Here is a 17,515-nt window from a genome sequence, read left to right as displayed (position 1 = left end):
GACGGCCAAGTCTAAGTACTGCTTTCACCTATTCAGTCTTTAGATGAAGGAAAGAAGACGAGGAAAGGAGGACACTGTGTAGAGAGTATTGAGATTGATCCAAGGTGGTAAGAAACAGGGGAAAGGGGAGGGAGAGGTGATTGAGGGGTATTCCTAGAGGTTTACCGAGCCAGGTCTTGGTACTGGAACCTTCCCTCTATATTCCCTCCATTTGGAATCCTGCACCTCCATGTAAGGCCCCTCGAAGGCCCTCTGAATATCTGTGAAGGAGTACTGGCACACCGCAGACACCTTGATATTTTTCCTGGGAGAGAAAAAATGCCCCAAGACACAGAAGAAAAGTCAGAGATTAATAATTCAACGTTATATAAAACATTGAAGCTTGTTCTTGAAAGTAACTGCCACCGGCCACCCAGAACAAATTTCAGACATATCAGTGATCCGCTCACCGAGAGGGAAAATGTCAATAGACTTGGTTAGGTTTTAGTAGATAATTCACTGAAAGCTGTGGTGGGTGGGAAGCAGTGGTGTAAAGTACTTAAGTAAAAATAAAGGATCTTTACTTTTACTCAAGTATGACAATTTGGTACTTTTTCTACCACTGGTGGGAAGGAGAGTGGGGGTTTGGTTTTGGGTAACAGTTCTATCCTTCCTTTGTCTTCAACAGGGATATGGGGAGTCACTGACAGGGGTAAGCTCTTGTCTTATAGCAGGAGTAAGCTTATGCTTTATTCGTAATCAATGTGCAGTTGAGTTATGTACTCGCAACTGTGTTGGCATAATTCTTACTACCTGTGACTACACGCTTGGGTGAAAGACTGACTGGATGACTGTATTTAAAATGATACCCTATTTCCTATAGTACCCTATTTCCACTAGAGACAAATAGTCTGGTCAAGGTAAGGTGTAATTTGGGACACACTCGCTAAGCCACATGACATGGCTCTGTTGGGGAGTACCTAGGAAAGAAAGAGTAGTTTTGTCCTGTGTATGGCCACAAAGTGTGCTAGTGGATAGGAATCAGGTGAAATAACTGTCAAATGCTCCTAGCCTGCAGGTATGATTAACCTGTGTGAGTCACTATAAAGCCTATTGTGTGTCCTCCTTAGCCCGCACAACCAACCCAGTGAAGAAAATGACATTGGACTTCTTCTGGTATCTGCCCAGAGTAATACATTGTTGCCCAAGGGCTTACTCACGCTTACTCACTCAGGTCACACACATGGTGATGGGTGTAACTCACAAAGGTGCACTTTAGCTTTACATAAATGGGGGAGGGTGAGAGAGAGAGAGAGAGAGACAGAGTGAGAGAGAGAGAGAGAGAGAGAGAGAGAGAGAGAGAGAGAGAGAGAGAGACAGAGAGACAGAGTAAGGGAGAGAGAGACAGAGTAAGTGAGAGAGAGACAGTAAGTGAGAGAGAGATAGAGATAGAGAGAGAGAGAGAGAGAGAGAGAGAGAGAGAGAGAGAGAGAGAGAGAGAGAGAGAGAGAGAGAGAGAGAGAGAGAGAGAGAGAGAGAGAGAGAATTCTATATTTTTCTGTTTTTACCCTCCATCGGATTCTCAGAACCGCGGTGACCGCTTGATTTTCCATATGAGCACATAGCACACACATACACACACACACACACACACACACACACACACACACACACACACACACACACACACACAGTCTTGCGCAGCTAACCTTGTGGGGACATACAATTCAGTCCCATTCAAAATCCTATTTTCCCTAACCCCTAACCCCAAACCTAATCCGTACCCGTACCCTAACCCTAACCTTAACCCAGAAACCTAATCTTAACCCTAACCCTAAACCCAACCCTAGCTCCTAACCCTAACCCTAACACTAACCCTATCTCATAACCCTAACCCTAAACCTAATTCTAACCCTAACACTAATTCTAACCTTAACCCTAAACCCCCTAGAAATAGCATTTGACCTTGTGGGGACCAACAAAATGTCCCCAGTTGGTCAACTTTTTCTTGGACTTCTGGTCCCCACAAGTAGAGTTAAACACGACCACACACACACACACACACACACACACACACACACACACACACACCACTGCTGCCTGCTACTCTATCTTTGCCTGACAGGGTCATTGATATGCTCCTACTGCAGCCTGCAGCCCCAATGTCAGCCTCTCTCATTCCCCATCATTAACTATCAGCCTACCATCTACACTCCAATAACCACAACAAACTACTATTTACTTACACTAGTCAACAGACCACAAATCTCTGCATACAAAGTGGTGAGTGCATGACCACACAACAATATAGAGCCAGTTGACAATTAGCCAGTAGTGGTATGGTAGACAACAACTCCCATTGCTCCATTCTCTTACCATTCCAGGCCAAAGATCCCGTAGAAGACGGTGCTGTGTACGTCTGGGCCCTCCAGGACGAAGACGCTACGCAGCACGTTCAGGTGGAGCTCATAGTCAGGAACGGAGCACACCAGTCTAGCCTTCAGGAAGGATGTCCACTTCCTCTGCAAGGTCCTCTGGCCGCCCCAGTCACCCTGGAAGGGAGGGCGGAGAAAGGGAGAGATGGACCGGTCATCAGTCACACACACAGATACACACTCATACAGTACCACACACACACATACACACATACACACACACACACACCCACAGGTTTACTACAAACTCATACACATACTGTATACACACACGGAGACAGACACACAGACCCACACGCACCCCCCTGCACGCACACACACGCACTTACTCACAACCCCTCCACACACACTAGAAGCAGTTCTGAGTACCATTGAATGAGAATGTTCAGTTGAGGCTCACAGTATGCCTACTTGAACACATTTAATCTAATTGCATTTCGGGCAGCAGCAGCAGAGGAGGAGGCGCTCGGAGGTGATGTCACTGAGAAGAAGCCTGAATAGGGTGATTTAGCACACCTCATTTAGAGCAGAGACTTCTCCTCTCTTTGTATGGCAGGGATTTAATACACTCATCGCTCTTCATTTCTGTCTTTCATAGACCTCTATCATCTCTCTAACCAGCCTCAGTACTGTATCTGCCGCAAAATACTGTAGTCACAGTAAACAAAGTAACCAAAACAAACACAAAACAGCACTCATACATAAAAAGGGCTGTTTCATCGAGAACAATAGCTTTGTTCTCAATACAAAAAGAGAAGATTAAGCAGAGAAATACACCAGCACTGAAGGTTAATCTTCTCCCTAGTGAATTAGACCCCTGGTGAGAGCTGGCAACCAGCTCTGGACAGAGAGGCAAGATGGCCGCCATTCAAAATTAGGTACAAGCAGCCGGTATAGAAGACTAAAGATATTTGGGTTGTGATGATGTTGGTTGTGGTGATGTTGCTGACAGCCTGTCAGGTGAATTGTAATGCACACGCTCTGTGGCTAATCATGTTGTCACTTCATAATATCTGTTAACAGACACAAGGACCCCCGCCCAGCATAGCACCCTAAGGATATGCCTGCTGTGTCTGCGGATCTGTTGCCGCTGCAACTGTCATCATCATGGATGACTGCCACTGTGCCACTGGGGCGAGTCTGTGCCCCCCCGCCCCCCAGATTGACATCTGCATGGGCTGTTGTGGCCCAGTTATGACTGGATCCATCACATTCTACCCCTCCACCACCACCATTACCACAAAGTGGGCACAGGCAGCAGACTTGACCCCATTCCCAGAAAGCTGCATTTTTTAAAGAGCCGGACTGCAAGCATGAAATATGGAGATTACAGTTACACCAGGCACAGCCAAAGAGAGAAGAGGAGGTGGAGGTGGAGGAGTGAAACAACTGTTTTCTGTATCTCCAGGAGTGGTTTCTGGGCACAGTGTCTGACAGAGAGACGCTGATCTCCAGTAAAATTAGGTAGGAGGGAGAGAGTGGGAGGAGGGAGCGAGAGGAGAGAGAGCGAGAGCGAGAGGGAGAGAGAGAGAGAGAGAGAGAAAGTGGGGAGAGAAAGACAGTGTCTACCATTGCAGTGGGGGTTGGGTGGGCTTCTACCCTGCCTGGAAACAGTGGCCCACTGTGAAGCCCCTCAGAAGACGCGAGGAGGACAATAATCAACCTGAAGTTCACTCAGTGGGTGAGAGCACAACGTGAATGAAAAACACAGACAACTACAAGAAAAAGCACGCTACAGAACTGAAAACAAGAAGTACAGTAAATTAATCCAATATAAGGTTGCCAACCCTCCAGGTTTGGCCTGGAGTTTTGATGAGAAGGGAAGCTCTTCTGGGAGAAAGCCTGTGTACAAGAAAAGTCTAGTGGAGGCTGGTGGAGGGCGAAATCGGAGGACGGGCTCATAGTAATGGCTGGTTTCCTTGTGTTTGATACGTTTCATTTATTCCATTCCAGACATTGAGCTCGTCCTCCGATTTCTCCCTGCACTTGGGCAACCCCTAATGACATAACACATGTCCCCCTCCAGGCCTACCTTGCAGACGCGGGCCACCCGTGCCACCCTGGTCTGGCTGGGGTAGGCCATCTGCTCCTGGCTCCTCTCGGTGAAGAAGAAATAGATCTTGTCGTCATCACCCACCAAGCTGTTGACACTCTCCTTCAGCAGCACTGAGCCCACAAAGTCCGCCTCTGCTCATACAATAGCAAAACATCATCATTCTGTGTATATTCTGTACAACTCCTGACAAAGCACATACTATGGAGAGATTAATGTTATTGTCAGATAATGTAGGCTGAAAGCAAGGATGACCACAGTATATAAATTCAAGAATGCTAAGGTGAAGGCAGATCTTGTATTATGAAGGAATGAATATTAAATTGCCTATGTTTTCAACCAGTACTTAGTACCTGACCTGGTTTGAATACTATTTACTGTATTTGAATTACTTTTAAAATACATTTAGAAACAATTACAGTACATGACCAAAAGTATGTGGACACCTGCTCGTCGAACATCTCATTTCATAATTATGGGCATTAATATGTAGTTGGTCCCCCTCTTTGCTGATATAACAGCCTCCACTCTTCTGGGAAGGCTTTCCACTAGATGTTGGAACATTGCTGCGGGGACTTGCTTCCATTCAGCCACAAGAGCAATAGTGAGGTCGGGCACTGATGTTGGGCGATTAGGCCTGGCTTGCAGTCAGCGTTCCAATTCATCCCAAAGGTGTTTGATGGGTTTGAGGTCAGGGCTCTGTGCAGGCCAGTCATGGTCTTCCACACAATCTCGACAAACCATTTCTGTATGGACCTTTTTTTGTGCACGGGGGCATTGTGATGCTGAAACAGGAAAGGGCCTTCCCCAAACTGTAGTGAGTGTTGCAACCGAGGACAGATGATTTTTACGCGCTACGCGCTTCAGCACTCGCCGGTTCCATTCTGTGAGCTTGTGTGGCCTACCACTTCGCGGCTGAGCCATTGTTGCTCCTAGACGTTTCCACTTCACAATAACAGCAGTTACAGTTGACCAGGGCAGCTGTAGGAGGGCAGAAATTTAACAAACTGACTTGTTGGAAAGGTGGCATCCTATGACGGTTCCACGTTGAAAGTCACTGAGCTCTTTAGTAAGGCCATTCTACTAATATGTTTCTATGGAGATTGCGTGGCTGTGTGCTCTATTTTATACACCTGTCAGCAACGGGTGTGGCTGAAATAGCTGAATTCACTAATTGGAAGGGGTGTCCACATACCTTTGTATATATAGTGTATTTAGACAAAGTTTCTTGAATTATTTTCACAAGTAGTTGAATATTGCCAGAATGTATTTGGAAATTGGCATCTATTTACAACCATGTCTATTTTAAGTTGTTGTTTTTCGGCTGTGTATTTGAAAATACCCTCAGGTCTGCTTAGTACCGTATAGTTGTAGTATTATGAATCAAAATGACAGTTTTGGTATTGGTATTCCAAAATTGCATAGCCGTAGGGATCAAGCCACAAAATGTGACCAATGTGTATAAGATAAGGCATGGGTCATAATCGGTCCTTACCCAGCAGCCACCTGGTCGGGGCCTCCTCTGTCCTCAGAGTGGGGAAGGGGAAGTTCCGACGAACGTCCGGAGAGCTGCGGAACTCATACTGGGAGGCTGAGAACATCTCACCATCTGACAGACCACAGAGAGAGATATGGAGGGATCAGAGAGCGAGAACACAGAATAAGGAATAGAAGAGTGTCTCTCAATCCATTCTTACTGCTTGGTTAGGGAAAAATAGTGCACCCCAGGGGGTAGATTAAGGTTCTTACCAACAAGGAGGCCGGTGTAGCCCTTGGCTGGGTCATAGGGACACCGGTCCCTGCCCTCCTCGAAGCCAGAGGAGAAACTGAAGCGCTCCACATCCTGATAGAGGAGAAGAAGAGAGAGGGTCAATAACTACACTATGGGAATATAAATCACACCATCACCATAACAAAGCAGATAACACAGCATGCTAATGGGAAGTGCGTTGGAAGACAGAATGTAAACCGGGAAGTTCCCAGCAACAGAACAGCTCTTACTATGTAAGCACAGAGGGGCCTGAAGGCGTGTGTGCCACAGACGTACAGGTGAGTCTCATTGTACCTCTGTAGGAAGCGGATGTGATTGTAACACTCTGTCTGTAGGAGAGACAAAACAGGACGGTTATACATCGATATAGCATCAACCTAGTCCTGAAGACATAGGTTAACACATTCACTTGACTCCTGCTTGATAAGGACTACATTATTACATTATAATAACAACATCACATCATTGTTATACTAGATTGGGCAATCTAATAAGGAGAGAGAGAGAAAGAGAGAGAGAGATACAGAGATACAGACACAGAGAGAGAGAGATATGTGTGTGTTGAGCAGTGTGAGCTACACGCAATGGGTTGCACCTGATTGTTTTTTCCTTTGTTGAGACACTGCTTCTTCTGCTCGGCCGAAGCTTCCCAGTCAATCTGTAAGGGGGAGTAGAATGACCTCTCATGTCACCCAAAGAGGTAGTGGGAGGATGGGCAGTGTAACATGCCAACATTTAAATACTCCAGTGAATACTCAATTTCAATACTCCAGTGAATACTCCCATTTTAATACTCCAGTGAATTCTCAATTTTAATACTCCAGTGAATACTCCATTTTAATAATTAAGTTACTCCCATCAACTATATTGTGTTTTAATCTATTCTGTTGGCCCGTGAGTAAACTTGCCCCATGCATTTAATCCAATGCCCACACATAAAAAAATTAACGTACAATAGGATTTACTAAATCCCCTTAAGGCTATTATTAGCCTGTCCTCTTTAAAAGTTGTGAAAGAGAAAAAGATTTGTGAAAGAGGGTTAGTTTTGCAAATTGCAACATAACGGTCATGTGATATGATGTGCTGTACCAGCTAACCAGTTACAAATCCAATACAATTTAATTGCCGATCTAAACTTAAGCAAGATAGCATCCTTGCACTCACCGTGAGGTTGCCAGGCGTGGAGATGTTGGTGGTGTCCAGGGCATAGAGAGCCCCCCTGGCCCCCACGTACAGCACCCCATTGTCCTCCTCCAGTAGAAGTGTGCTGTAGTTCTGAGATGGACTGCTGAAACGCTGGCAACCCAACAGGCCTGAAAACAAACACACAAACTTACTGAGTCTTTGGGGTCGATTTAACTGAACCTGCATTGTGGTATTTCTACAGTTTTCCCATGGTCAAATAAAGTCACAGAATGGTGTTGGTACTGAAAAAAACTAGAATTACTATTACTACTGCCAAGTACTAAACCCACAATTTGATGCTTCCACTTTTCAGAATAAGAAAATATAGCGCAATGACAAAACATCCCCCAAATATTACTATGTTGGGTCTGGTGGAATTCCAGTCTTAGGTATGCTGTAAGTCTTGCCTCATAGAATGAAACTGTCTGTACTTAAAGTTGTACTTAAAGTTATATAGTTGGAATGTTCAACTATGCACATACTTCCTCTTTCCAATGGTCTCGGTGCCCCTATAGCAGGTTGTGTTTTCGACCGATTCATAATTTTTTCCGGTAGCTTAACTACAGTGCATTCGGAAAGTATTCAGACCTCTTGACTTTTTCCACATTTTGTTTACGACACAGCCTTATTCTGAAATTGATTAAATAGTTTTTTTTCCCCCCCTCATCAATCTACACACAATACCCCATGATGACAAAGAAAAACAGTAAAATAAAAAAATTAATGAAATAGTACATTTACATAAGTATTCAGACCATTTACTCAGTACTTTGTTGAAGCACCTTTGGTAGCGATTACAGCCTCAAAGCTTCTTGGGTAGGACGCTACCAGCTTGGCACACCTTCACTGCAGATCCTCTCAAGCTCTGTCTGGTTGGATGGGGAGCGTCGCTGCACAGCTATTTTCAGGTCTCTCCAGAGATGTTCGATTGAGTTCAAGTCCGGGCTCGGGCTGGGCCACTCAAGGACATTCAGAAACTTGTCCCGAAGCCACTCCTGCGTTGTCTTGGCTGTGTGCTTAGGGTCGTTGTCCTGTTGGAAGGTGAACCTTCGTCCCAGTCTGAGGTCCTGAGCGCTCTGGAGCAGGTTTTCATCAAGGATCTTTCTTTCTGTACTGCTCTATTAATCTTTCCCTCGATCCTGACTAGTCTCCCAGTCCCTGTCGCTGAAAAACATCCCCACAGCATGACACTGCCACCACCATGCTTCACCGTAGGGATGGTGCGAGGTTTCCTCAAGACGTGACGCTTGGCATTCAGGCCAAAGAGTTCAATATTGGTTTCATCAGACCAGAGAATCTTGTTTCTCATGGTCTGAGAGTCCTTCAGGTGCCTTTTGGCAAACTCCAATCGTTCTGTCATGTGCCTTTTACTAAGGAGTAGCTTCCGTCTGGCCATTCTACCATAAAGATTGGTGGAGTGCTGCAGAGATGGTTGTCCTTCTGGAAGGTTCTCCCATCTCTACAGAGGAACTCTGGAGCTCTGTCAGAGTGACCTTCGGGTTCTTGGTCACCTCCCTTCTCCCCCGATGACTCAGTTTGGCCGGGCGGCCAGCTCTAGGAAAAGTCTTGGTGGTTCCAAACTTTTTCCATTTAAGAATGATGGAGGACACTGCGTTCTTGGGGACCTTCAATGCTGCAGAAATGTTTTGGTACCCTTCCCCAGATCTGTGCCTGGACACAATCCTGTCTCGGAGCTCTACGGACAATTCCTTCAACCTCATGGCTTGGTTTTTGCTTTGACATGCACTGTCAACAGTGGAACCTTATATAGACAGGTGTGTGCCTTTCCAAATCATGTCCAATTAAGTTGTAGAAACATCTCAAGGATGATCAATGGAAACAGGATGCACCTGAGCTCAATTTCGAGTCTCATAGCAAAGGTTCTAAATAATTATGTAAATAAGGTATTTCTGTTTTTTATTTGTAATACATTTGCAAAGATTTCTAAAAACCTGTTTTCACTTTGTCATTATAGGGTATTGTGTGTAGATTGATGAGGAAAATGTTTTATTTAATCAATTTTAGAATAAGGCTGTAACGTAACAAAATTTGGAAAAAGTCAACAGGTCTGAATACTTTCTGAATGCACTGTATCTATCAGAAGTAAATGAGAAGTGCACCAGATTGACTGTGACAAGCGTGCATCCGTCCCCAGTAAATCAATAGGCGGGACATCATGAATATGAGTTATCTTATTACTGCGAGCAGCCTGGGACATACTCCCATCAATTCACCAAAGTAAAGGGGGGAGGAAGAGGAGAGGAGAAGAGGAACAGAGGTGGAGAAGGAGGAGGAAAGGAAAAAGAGGGGGAGGAGGATAGAGGAAGGAGGAAGAGAGAAAAGAGGAGGATGTGTGCTAAATTATTATACCCATCTACGCCATGCTGACTCATATTCCTCAGTGCATTTTCCATTGTTCCTCCCTCCTTCTGTCCACCCCTCCCACTTATTCTCACCATCTCTGTCCGCCTCTATCTCATTCTTAATCTCTATTTTTTCATACTGGCCCCCCGTGGGAATCAAACCCACAACCCTGCCGTTGCAAACGCCATGCTCTACCAACTGAGCTACATCCCTGCCGGCCATTCCCTCCCCTACCCTGGACGACGCTGGGCCAATTGTGCGCTGCCCCATGGGTCTCCCGGTCGTGGCCGGCTACGACAGAGCCTGGATTCGAACCAGGATCTCTAGTGGCCTTAGACCACTGCGCCACTCGGAGGTCTATCCCATATTCCTCACTTTTTTTTACAGCACTAAATAAGATCACATCTTAAATACAGCAGCCTAGATGAAAACAATGACTTATTTTTCACCACTTCATAGAAACAGAGCAGCTTGCCCCCATATCAGAGGTTCCAGACTACTGATAAAATATTTAGTTTGACCCGTTTCCATGAATTAAGGTCAAAACACAAAGGAATGAAAGAAATGTGTAACCTTGTGTTGTTTGTCTGCTGTATTTGTTCAAGGGATATGAAGCTCAGACGCTGTACAATATGCAGTGATTGAGATAACCCTAATGAACCCTTCTTGTGCACCCCCTCCCCCAATAGCACATGCACACACACACACACAAACACACACACACACTGCCCTAATTGTGGCATTTGTACGCTTATATGATTTGACAGCACTGGGGCACATCTCCTGCTGAATGCCCTTAAAATGCCCTCCCCCAATACCCCATCTCAAACACAAGCATCACTTCTACTACCCCACGATATTAAGACTTACAACTTAGAAACATGCAATGGTTTTGAGCAGGTGCTATAAATTAAATTGTTCAGCAAAAGGAAGACTCATCGATCGATGCTCCCTTGTGGTTAAAAAAGCATTCATGATATTACCCTGAAGAAGGCACTGTGATTCCGAAATATTGGTGGTTTACCCAATGAATTACTGGGAGCTTATATATGATGGCGACGACAGACATGGTCGCCCTGTTTCTAGCTCCTATCCAACGAAAATAACAGGTATATTTGATCATCGATCACTTACCAGCATTTCGACCACAAATTCGATTTCCCTGAATTTGATCATTTGTTTGAACTCCCTGAGGCAGTTCCATTCATCCCAGGGGCTGCTCCAAGACGCCGCCGGAGAAGAGGAAGTGGGCTAGGTAGTAAGGGTGCTAGGAGTGCTGCAGCACCCCCTGATAAATCGAAATAAAAAATACAAAAAAATTGGCGACAGCACCCACAACCCAAAACATCTTCCCGCGGCCATGGCTCCTAGTCAGACTCAGGAGGCGTGCATAACATCCACCGCTTCCAAGTATATTACTCGTTAACATTCAGTCCCTGGACAATAAAGTAGCCGATCTCAGGGCGAGGATCTCTTTCCAGAGAGACATCAGGCACTGTAACATACTCTGTTTTACGGAAGAAAGAACTACTCGTTGTGTGATTGTGGTAACGTACAGGAACTCAAGTCCTTTTGTTCTCCCAATCTGGAATATCTCACCATCAAATGCCGACCGCATTACCTCCCAATATATCCCCCCCCCCCCCCCCCCCCCCCCCCCATCACTAAGCTCGGGGCCCTGGGTCTGAACCCCGCTCTGTGCAACTGGGTCCTGGACTTCCTGACAGGCTGACCCAGGTGGCTAAGGTAGGCAACAACAACTCCGCCATGCTGATCCTCAACACGGGGCCTCACAAGGGTGCGTGCTCAGCCCCCTCCTGTCATCAAGTTTGCTGACGACACAACAGTGGTAGGCCTGATTACCAACAACCCCGAGACAGCCTACAGGGAGGAGGTGAGGGCCCTGGCAGAGTGGTGCCAGGTAAATAACCTCTCCCTCAACGTCAACAAATCGAAGGAGCTGATCTTAGACTTCAGGAGACAGCAGCGAGAGCACGCCCCCATCCACATCAATCGGGCCGCAGTGGAGAGGGTGAAAAGCTTCAAGTTCCTCGGTGTGCTCATCACTGACAACCTGAAATGGTCCATTCGCTCATACAGTGTGGTGAAGAAGGCGCAACAGCGCCTCCTCAACCTCAGGAGGCTGAAGAAATTCAGCTTGGTCCCGAAGACCCTCATGAACTTCTACAGATGCATCATTGAGAGCATCCTGTTGGGATGTATCACTGCCTGGTACGGCAATTGCACCATCCGCAACCGCAGGGCTCTCCAGAGGGTGGCGCGGTCAGCCCAACGCATGCTGTCAATTAACTTCTGGGCCACATCCTGACTGATGGCAGCCCATTCTTGCATAATCAATGCTTGGAGTTTGTCAGAATTTGTGGGTTTTTGTTTGTCCACCCGCCTCTTGAGGATTGACCACAAGTTCTCAATGGGATTAAGGTCTGGGGAGTTTCCTGGCCATGGACCCAAAATGTTGATGTTTTGTTCCCCAAGCCACTTAGTTATCACTTTTGCCTTATGACAAGGTGCTCCATCATGCTGGAAAAGGCATTGTTCGTCACCAACCTTGGATGGTTGGGAGAAGTTACTCTCGGAGGATGTGTTGGTACCATTCTTTATTCATGGCTGTGTTCTTAGGCAAAATTGTGAGTGAGCCCACTCCCTTGGCTGAGAAGCAACCCCACACATGAATGGTCTCAGGATGCTTTACTGTTGGCATGACACAGGACTGATGGTAGCGCTCACCTTGTCTTCTCCGGACAAGGTGTTTTCCGGATGCCCCAAACAATCGGAAAGGGGATTCATCAGAGAAAATGACTTTACCCCAGTCCTCAGCAGTCCAATCCCTGTACCTTTTGGAGAATATCAGTCTGTCCCTAATGTTTTTCCTGGAGAGAAGTGGCTTCCTCGCTGCCCTTCTTGACACCAGGCCATCCTCCAAAAGTCTTCACCTCACTGTGCGTGCAGATGCACTCACACCTGCCTGCTGCCATTCCTGAGCAAGCTCTGCACTGGTGGTGCCCCGATCCCGCAGCTGAATCAACTTTAGGAGACGGTCCGGGCGCATGCTGGACTTTCTTGGGCGCCCTGAAGCCTTCTTCACAACAATTGAACCTCTCTCCTTGAAATTCTTGATAATCCGATAAATGGTTGATCTTACTAGCAGCAATATCCTTGCCTGTGAAGCCCTTTTTGTGCAAAGCAATGATGACGGCACGTGTTTCCTTGCAGGTAACCATGGTTAACAGAGTAAGAACAATGATTTCAAGCACCACCCTCCTTTTAAAGCTTCCAGTCTGTTATTCTAACTCAATCAGCATGACAGAGTGATCTCCAGCCTTGTCCTCGCCAACACTCTCACCTGTGTTAACGAGAGAATCACTGACATGATGTCAGCTGATCCTTTTGTGGCAGGGCTGAAATGCAGTGGAAATGTTTTTGGGGGATTAAGTTCATTTTCATGGCAAAGAGGGACTTTGCAATTAATTGCAATTAATCTGATCATTCTTCATAACATTCTGGAGTATATGCAAATTGCCATCATAAAAACTGAGGCAGCAGACTTTGTGAAAATTAATATTTGTGTCATTCTCAAAACTTTTGACCACGACTGTACACACAATATCCCATAATGACAAAGAGAAAGCAGGTTTTTTGAAATCTTTGCAAATGTATAAAACAAAAATCAAAATAAAAACCTTATTTACATAAGTATTCAGACCCTTTGCTATGAGACTCGAAATTGAGCTCAGGTGCATCCTGTTTCCATTGATCATCCTTGACATGTTTCTACAACTTGATTGGACATGATTTGGAAAGGCACACACCTGTCTATATAAGGTCCCACAGTTGACAGTGCATGTCAGAGCAAAAACTAAGCCATGAGGTCGAAGGAATTGTCCGTAGAGCTCCAAGACAGGATTGTGTCATGGCACAGATCTGGGGAAGGGTACCAAAACATTCCTGCAGCATTGAAAGTCCCCAAGAACACAGTGGCCTCCATTATTCTTAAATGGAAGAAGTTTGGAACCACCAAGACTCTTCCTAGAGCTGGCCGCCCAGCCAAACTGAGCAATCGGGGGAGAAGGGCCTTGGTCAGGGAGGTGACCAAGAATCCAATGGTCACTCTGACGGAGCTCCAGAGTTCCTCTGTGGAGCTGGGAGAACTATCCAGAAGGACAACCATCTCTGCAGCACTCCACCAATCAGGCCTTTATGGTAGAGTGGCCAGATGGAAGCCACTCCTCAGTAAAAGGCACATGACAGCCAGCTTGGAGTTTGCCAAAAGGCACCTGAAGGACTCTCAGTCCATGAGAAACAAGATTCTCTGGTCTGATGAAACCAAGATTGAACTCTTTGGCCTGAATGCCAAGCATCACGTCTGGAGGAAACCTGGTACCATCCCTACGGTGAAGCATGGTGGTGGCAGCATCATGCTGTGGGGATGTTTTTCAGCGGCAGGGACTGGGAGACTAGTCAGGATTGAGGGAAAGATGAACGGAGCAAAGTACATAGAGATCCTTGATGAAAACCTGCTCCAGAGTACTCAGGACCTCAGACTGGGGCAAAGGTTCACCTTCCAACAGGAGAACGACCCTAAGCACACAGCCAAGACAACGCAGGAGTGGCTTCGGGACAAGTCTCTGAATGTCCTTGAGTGGCCCATCCAGACCCTGGACTTGAACCCGATCGAACATCTCTGGAGAGACCTGAAAATAGCTGTGCAGCGATGCTCCCCATCCAACCTGACAGAGCTTGAGAGGATCTGCAGAGAAGAATGGGAGAAACTCCCCAAATACAGGTGTGCCAAGCTTGTAGCGTCATACCCAATAAGACTCAAGGCTGTAATCGCTGCCAAAGGTGCTTCAACAAAGTACTGAGTAAAGAGTCTGAATACTTATGTAAATGTGATATTTCAGTATTACATTTTTTTTATACATTTGCACACAAAAAATAAACATGTTTTTGCTTTGTCATTATGGGGTGTTGTGTGTAGATTGATGAGGGGGGAAAAAACAATTTAATCAAATTCAGAATAAGGCTGTAACGTAACAAAATGTGGAAAAAGTCAAGGGGTCTGAATACTTTCTGAATGCACTGTATATACTGTATTCTAGTCAAGGCTCACATACTGTCTATACATACCATTATAGTGGCTTGCAAAAGTATTCACCCCCTTGGCATTTTTCCTATTGTGTTGCCTTACAACCTGGAATTAAAATGTTTTGTATCATTTGATTTACACAACATGCCTACCACTTTGAAGATGCAAAATATTTTTTATTGTTAAACAAACAAGAAATAAGACAAAAAAACAGAAAACTTGAGCGTGCATAACTATTCACCCCCCCAAAGTCAATACTTTGTAGAGCCACCTTTTGCAGCAATTACAGCTGCAAGTCTCTTGGGGTATGTCTTTATAAGCTTGGCACATCTAGCAACTGGGATTTTTGCCCATTCTTCAAGGCAAAACTGCTCCAGCTCCTTCAAGTGCTTCAAGTGTGGTCCTCTGTAGCTCAATTGGTAGAACATGGCGCTTGTAACGCCAGGGTAGTGGGTTCGATCCCTGGGACCACCCATACGTAAAAATATATGCATGCATGACTGTAATTCACTTTGGATAAAAGCATCTGCTAAATGGCATATTATTATTTATATTATAAGTTGGATGGGTTCCGCTGGTGTACAGCAATCTTTAAGTCATAACACAGATTCTCCATTGGATTGAGGTCTGGGCTTTGACTAGGCCATTCCAATACATTTAAATGTTTCCCCTTAAACCACTCAAGTGTTGCTTTAGCAGTATGCTTAGGGTCATTGTCCTGCTGGAAGGTGAACCTCCGTCCCAGTCTCAAATCTCTGGAAGACTGAAACAGGTTTCCCTAGAGAATTTCCCTATATTTAGCGCCATCCATCATTCCTTCAATTCTGACCAGTTTCCCAGTCCCTGACGATTAAAAACATTCCCACAGCATGATGCTGCCACCAACATGCTTCACTGTGGGGATGGTGGTCTCGGGTGATGAGAGGTGTTGGGTTTGTGCCAGACATAGCGTTTTCCTTGATGGCCAAAAAGCTAAATTTTAGTATCATCTGACCAGAGTACCTTCTTCCATATGTTTGGGGAGTCTCCAACATGCCTTTTGGTAAACAACAAACATATTTGCTTACTTTTTTCTGGCCACTCTTCGGTAAAGCCCAGCTCTGTGGAGTGTACGGCTTAAAGTGGTATTATGGACAGATACTCCAATCTCAGCTGTGGAGCTTTACAGCTCCTTCAGGGTTATCTTTGGTCTCTTTGTTGCCTCTCTGATTAATGCCCTCCTTGCCTGGTCCGTGAGTTTTGGTGGGCGGCCCTCTCTTGGCAGGTTTGTTGTGGTGCCATATTCTTTCAATTTTTTAAATAATGGATTTAATGGTGCTCCGTGGGATGTTCAAAGTTTCGGATATTTGTTTATAACCCAACCCTGATCTGTACTTCTCCACAACTTTGTCCCTGACCTGTTTGGAGAGCTCCTTGGTCTTCATGGTGCCGCTTGCTTGGTGGTGCCCATTGCTTAGTGGTGTTGCAGACTCTGGGGCCTTTCAGAACAGGTGTATATATACTGAGATCATGTGACAGATCATGTGACACTTAGATTGCACACAGGTGGACTTTATTTAACTAATTATGTGACTTCTGAAGGTAATTGGTTGCACCAGATCTTATTTAGGGGCTTCATAGCAAAGGGGGTGAATAAATATGCACGCATCACTTTTCCATTATAAAAAAAAACAGTTATTTTTTTCATTTCACTTCACCAATTTGGACAATTTTGTGTATGTCCATTACATGAAATCCAAATAAAAATCCATTTAAATTACAGCTTGTAATGCAACAAAATAGGAAAAACGCCAAGGGGGATGAATACTTTTGCAAGGCACTGTATATACATATATATACACACACATATATATATATATATATATATACAGTGGGGGAAAAAAGTATTTAGTCAGCCACCAATTGTGCAAGTTCTCCCACTTAAAAAGATGAGAGAGGCCTGTAATTTTCATCATAGGTACACGTCAACTATGACAGACAAAATGAGAAAAAAAATCCAGAAAATCACATTGTAGGATTTTTTATGAATTTATTTGCAAATTATGGTGGAAAATAAGTATTTGGTCAATAACAAAAGTTTCTCAATACTTTGTTATATACCCTTTGTTGGCAATGACACAGGTCAAACGTTTTATGTAAGTCTTCACAAGGTTTTCACACACTGTTGCTGGTATTTTGGCCCATTCCTCCATGCAGATCTCCTCTAGAACAGTGATCTTTTGGGGCTGTCGCTGGGCAACACGGACTTTCAACTCCCTCCAAAGATTTTCTATGGGGTTGAGATCTGGAGACTGGCTAGGCCACTCCAGGACCTTGAAATGCTTCTTACGAAGCCACTCCTTCGTTGCCCGGGAGGTGTGTTTGGGATCATTGTCATGCTGAAAGACCCAGCCACGTTTCATCTTCAATGCCCTTGCTGATGGAAGGAGGTTTTCACTCAAAATCTCACGATACATGTCCCCATTCATTCTTTCCTTTACACGGATCAGTCGTCCTGGTCCCTTTGCAGAAAAACACCCCCAAAGCATGATGTTTCCACCCCCATGCTTCACAGTAGGTATGGTGTTCTTTGGATGCAACTCAGCATTCTTTTTCATCCAAACACGACGAGTTGAGTTTTT

At 45.2% G+C, this 17,515-nt stretch overlaps 1 protein-coding gene across 5 annotated transcripts in view; it reads right to left on the bottom strand.

The window, feature by feature from the left end:
- Positions 1–17,515, bottom strand: part of sema4gb (sema domain, immunoglobulin domain (Ig), transmembrane domain (TM) and short cytoplasmic domain, (semaphorin) 4Gb) — a 46,877-nt gene that overhangs the window by 10,721 nt on the left and 18,641 nt on the right. For all 5 annotated transcript variants that reach the window (XM_084164099.1, XM_084164096.1, XM_084164097.1 and 2 more), the window contains 8 exons: positions 7,403–7,551; positions 6,834–6,896; positions 6,469–6,567; positions 6,217–6,310; positions 5,963–6,076; positions 4,447–4,601; positions 2,356–2,531; positions 166–304 (listed from right to left, as the gene is read on the bottom strand). In XM_084164099.1, coding sequence (XP_084020225.1) covers positions 166–304; positions 2,356–2,531; positions 4,447–4,601; positions 5,963–6,076; positions 6,217–6,310; positions 6,469–6,567; positions 6,834–6,896; positions 7,403–7,551 — 989 coding nt within the window. The remainder of the gene's footprint in view (positions 1–165; positions 305–2,355; positions 2,532–4,446; positions 4,602–5,962; positions 6,077–6,216; positions 6,311–6,468; positions 6,568–6,833; positions 6,897–7,402; positions 7,552–17,515) is intronic.

Source organism: Coregonus lavaretus (assembly GCF_964263955.1).
Source record: "Coregonus lavaretus genome assembly, chromosome: 1".
Classification (NCBI taxonomy): Eukaryota; Metazoa; Chordata; class Actinopteri; order Salmoniformes; family Salmonidae; genus Coregonus; species Coregonus lavaretus.
Note: the sequence above shows the minus strand (reverse complement) of the source record. Positions and strands in the feature narration are given on the sequence as shown.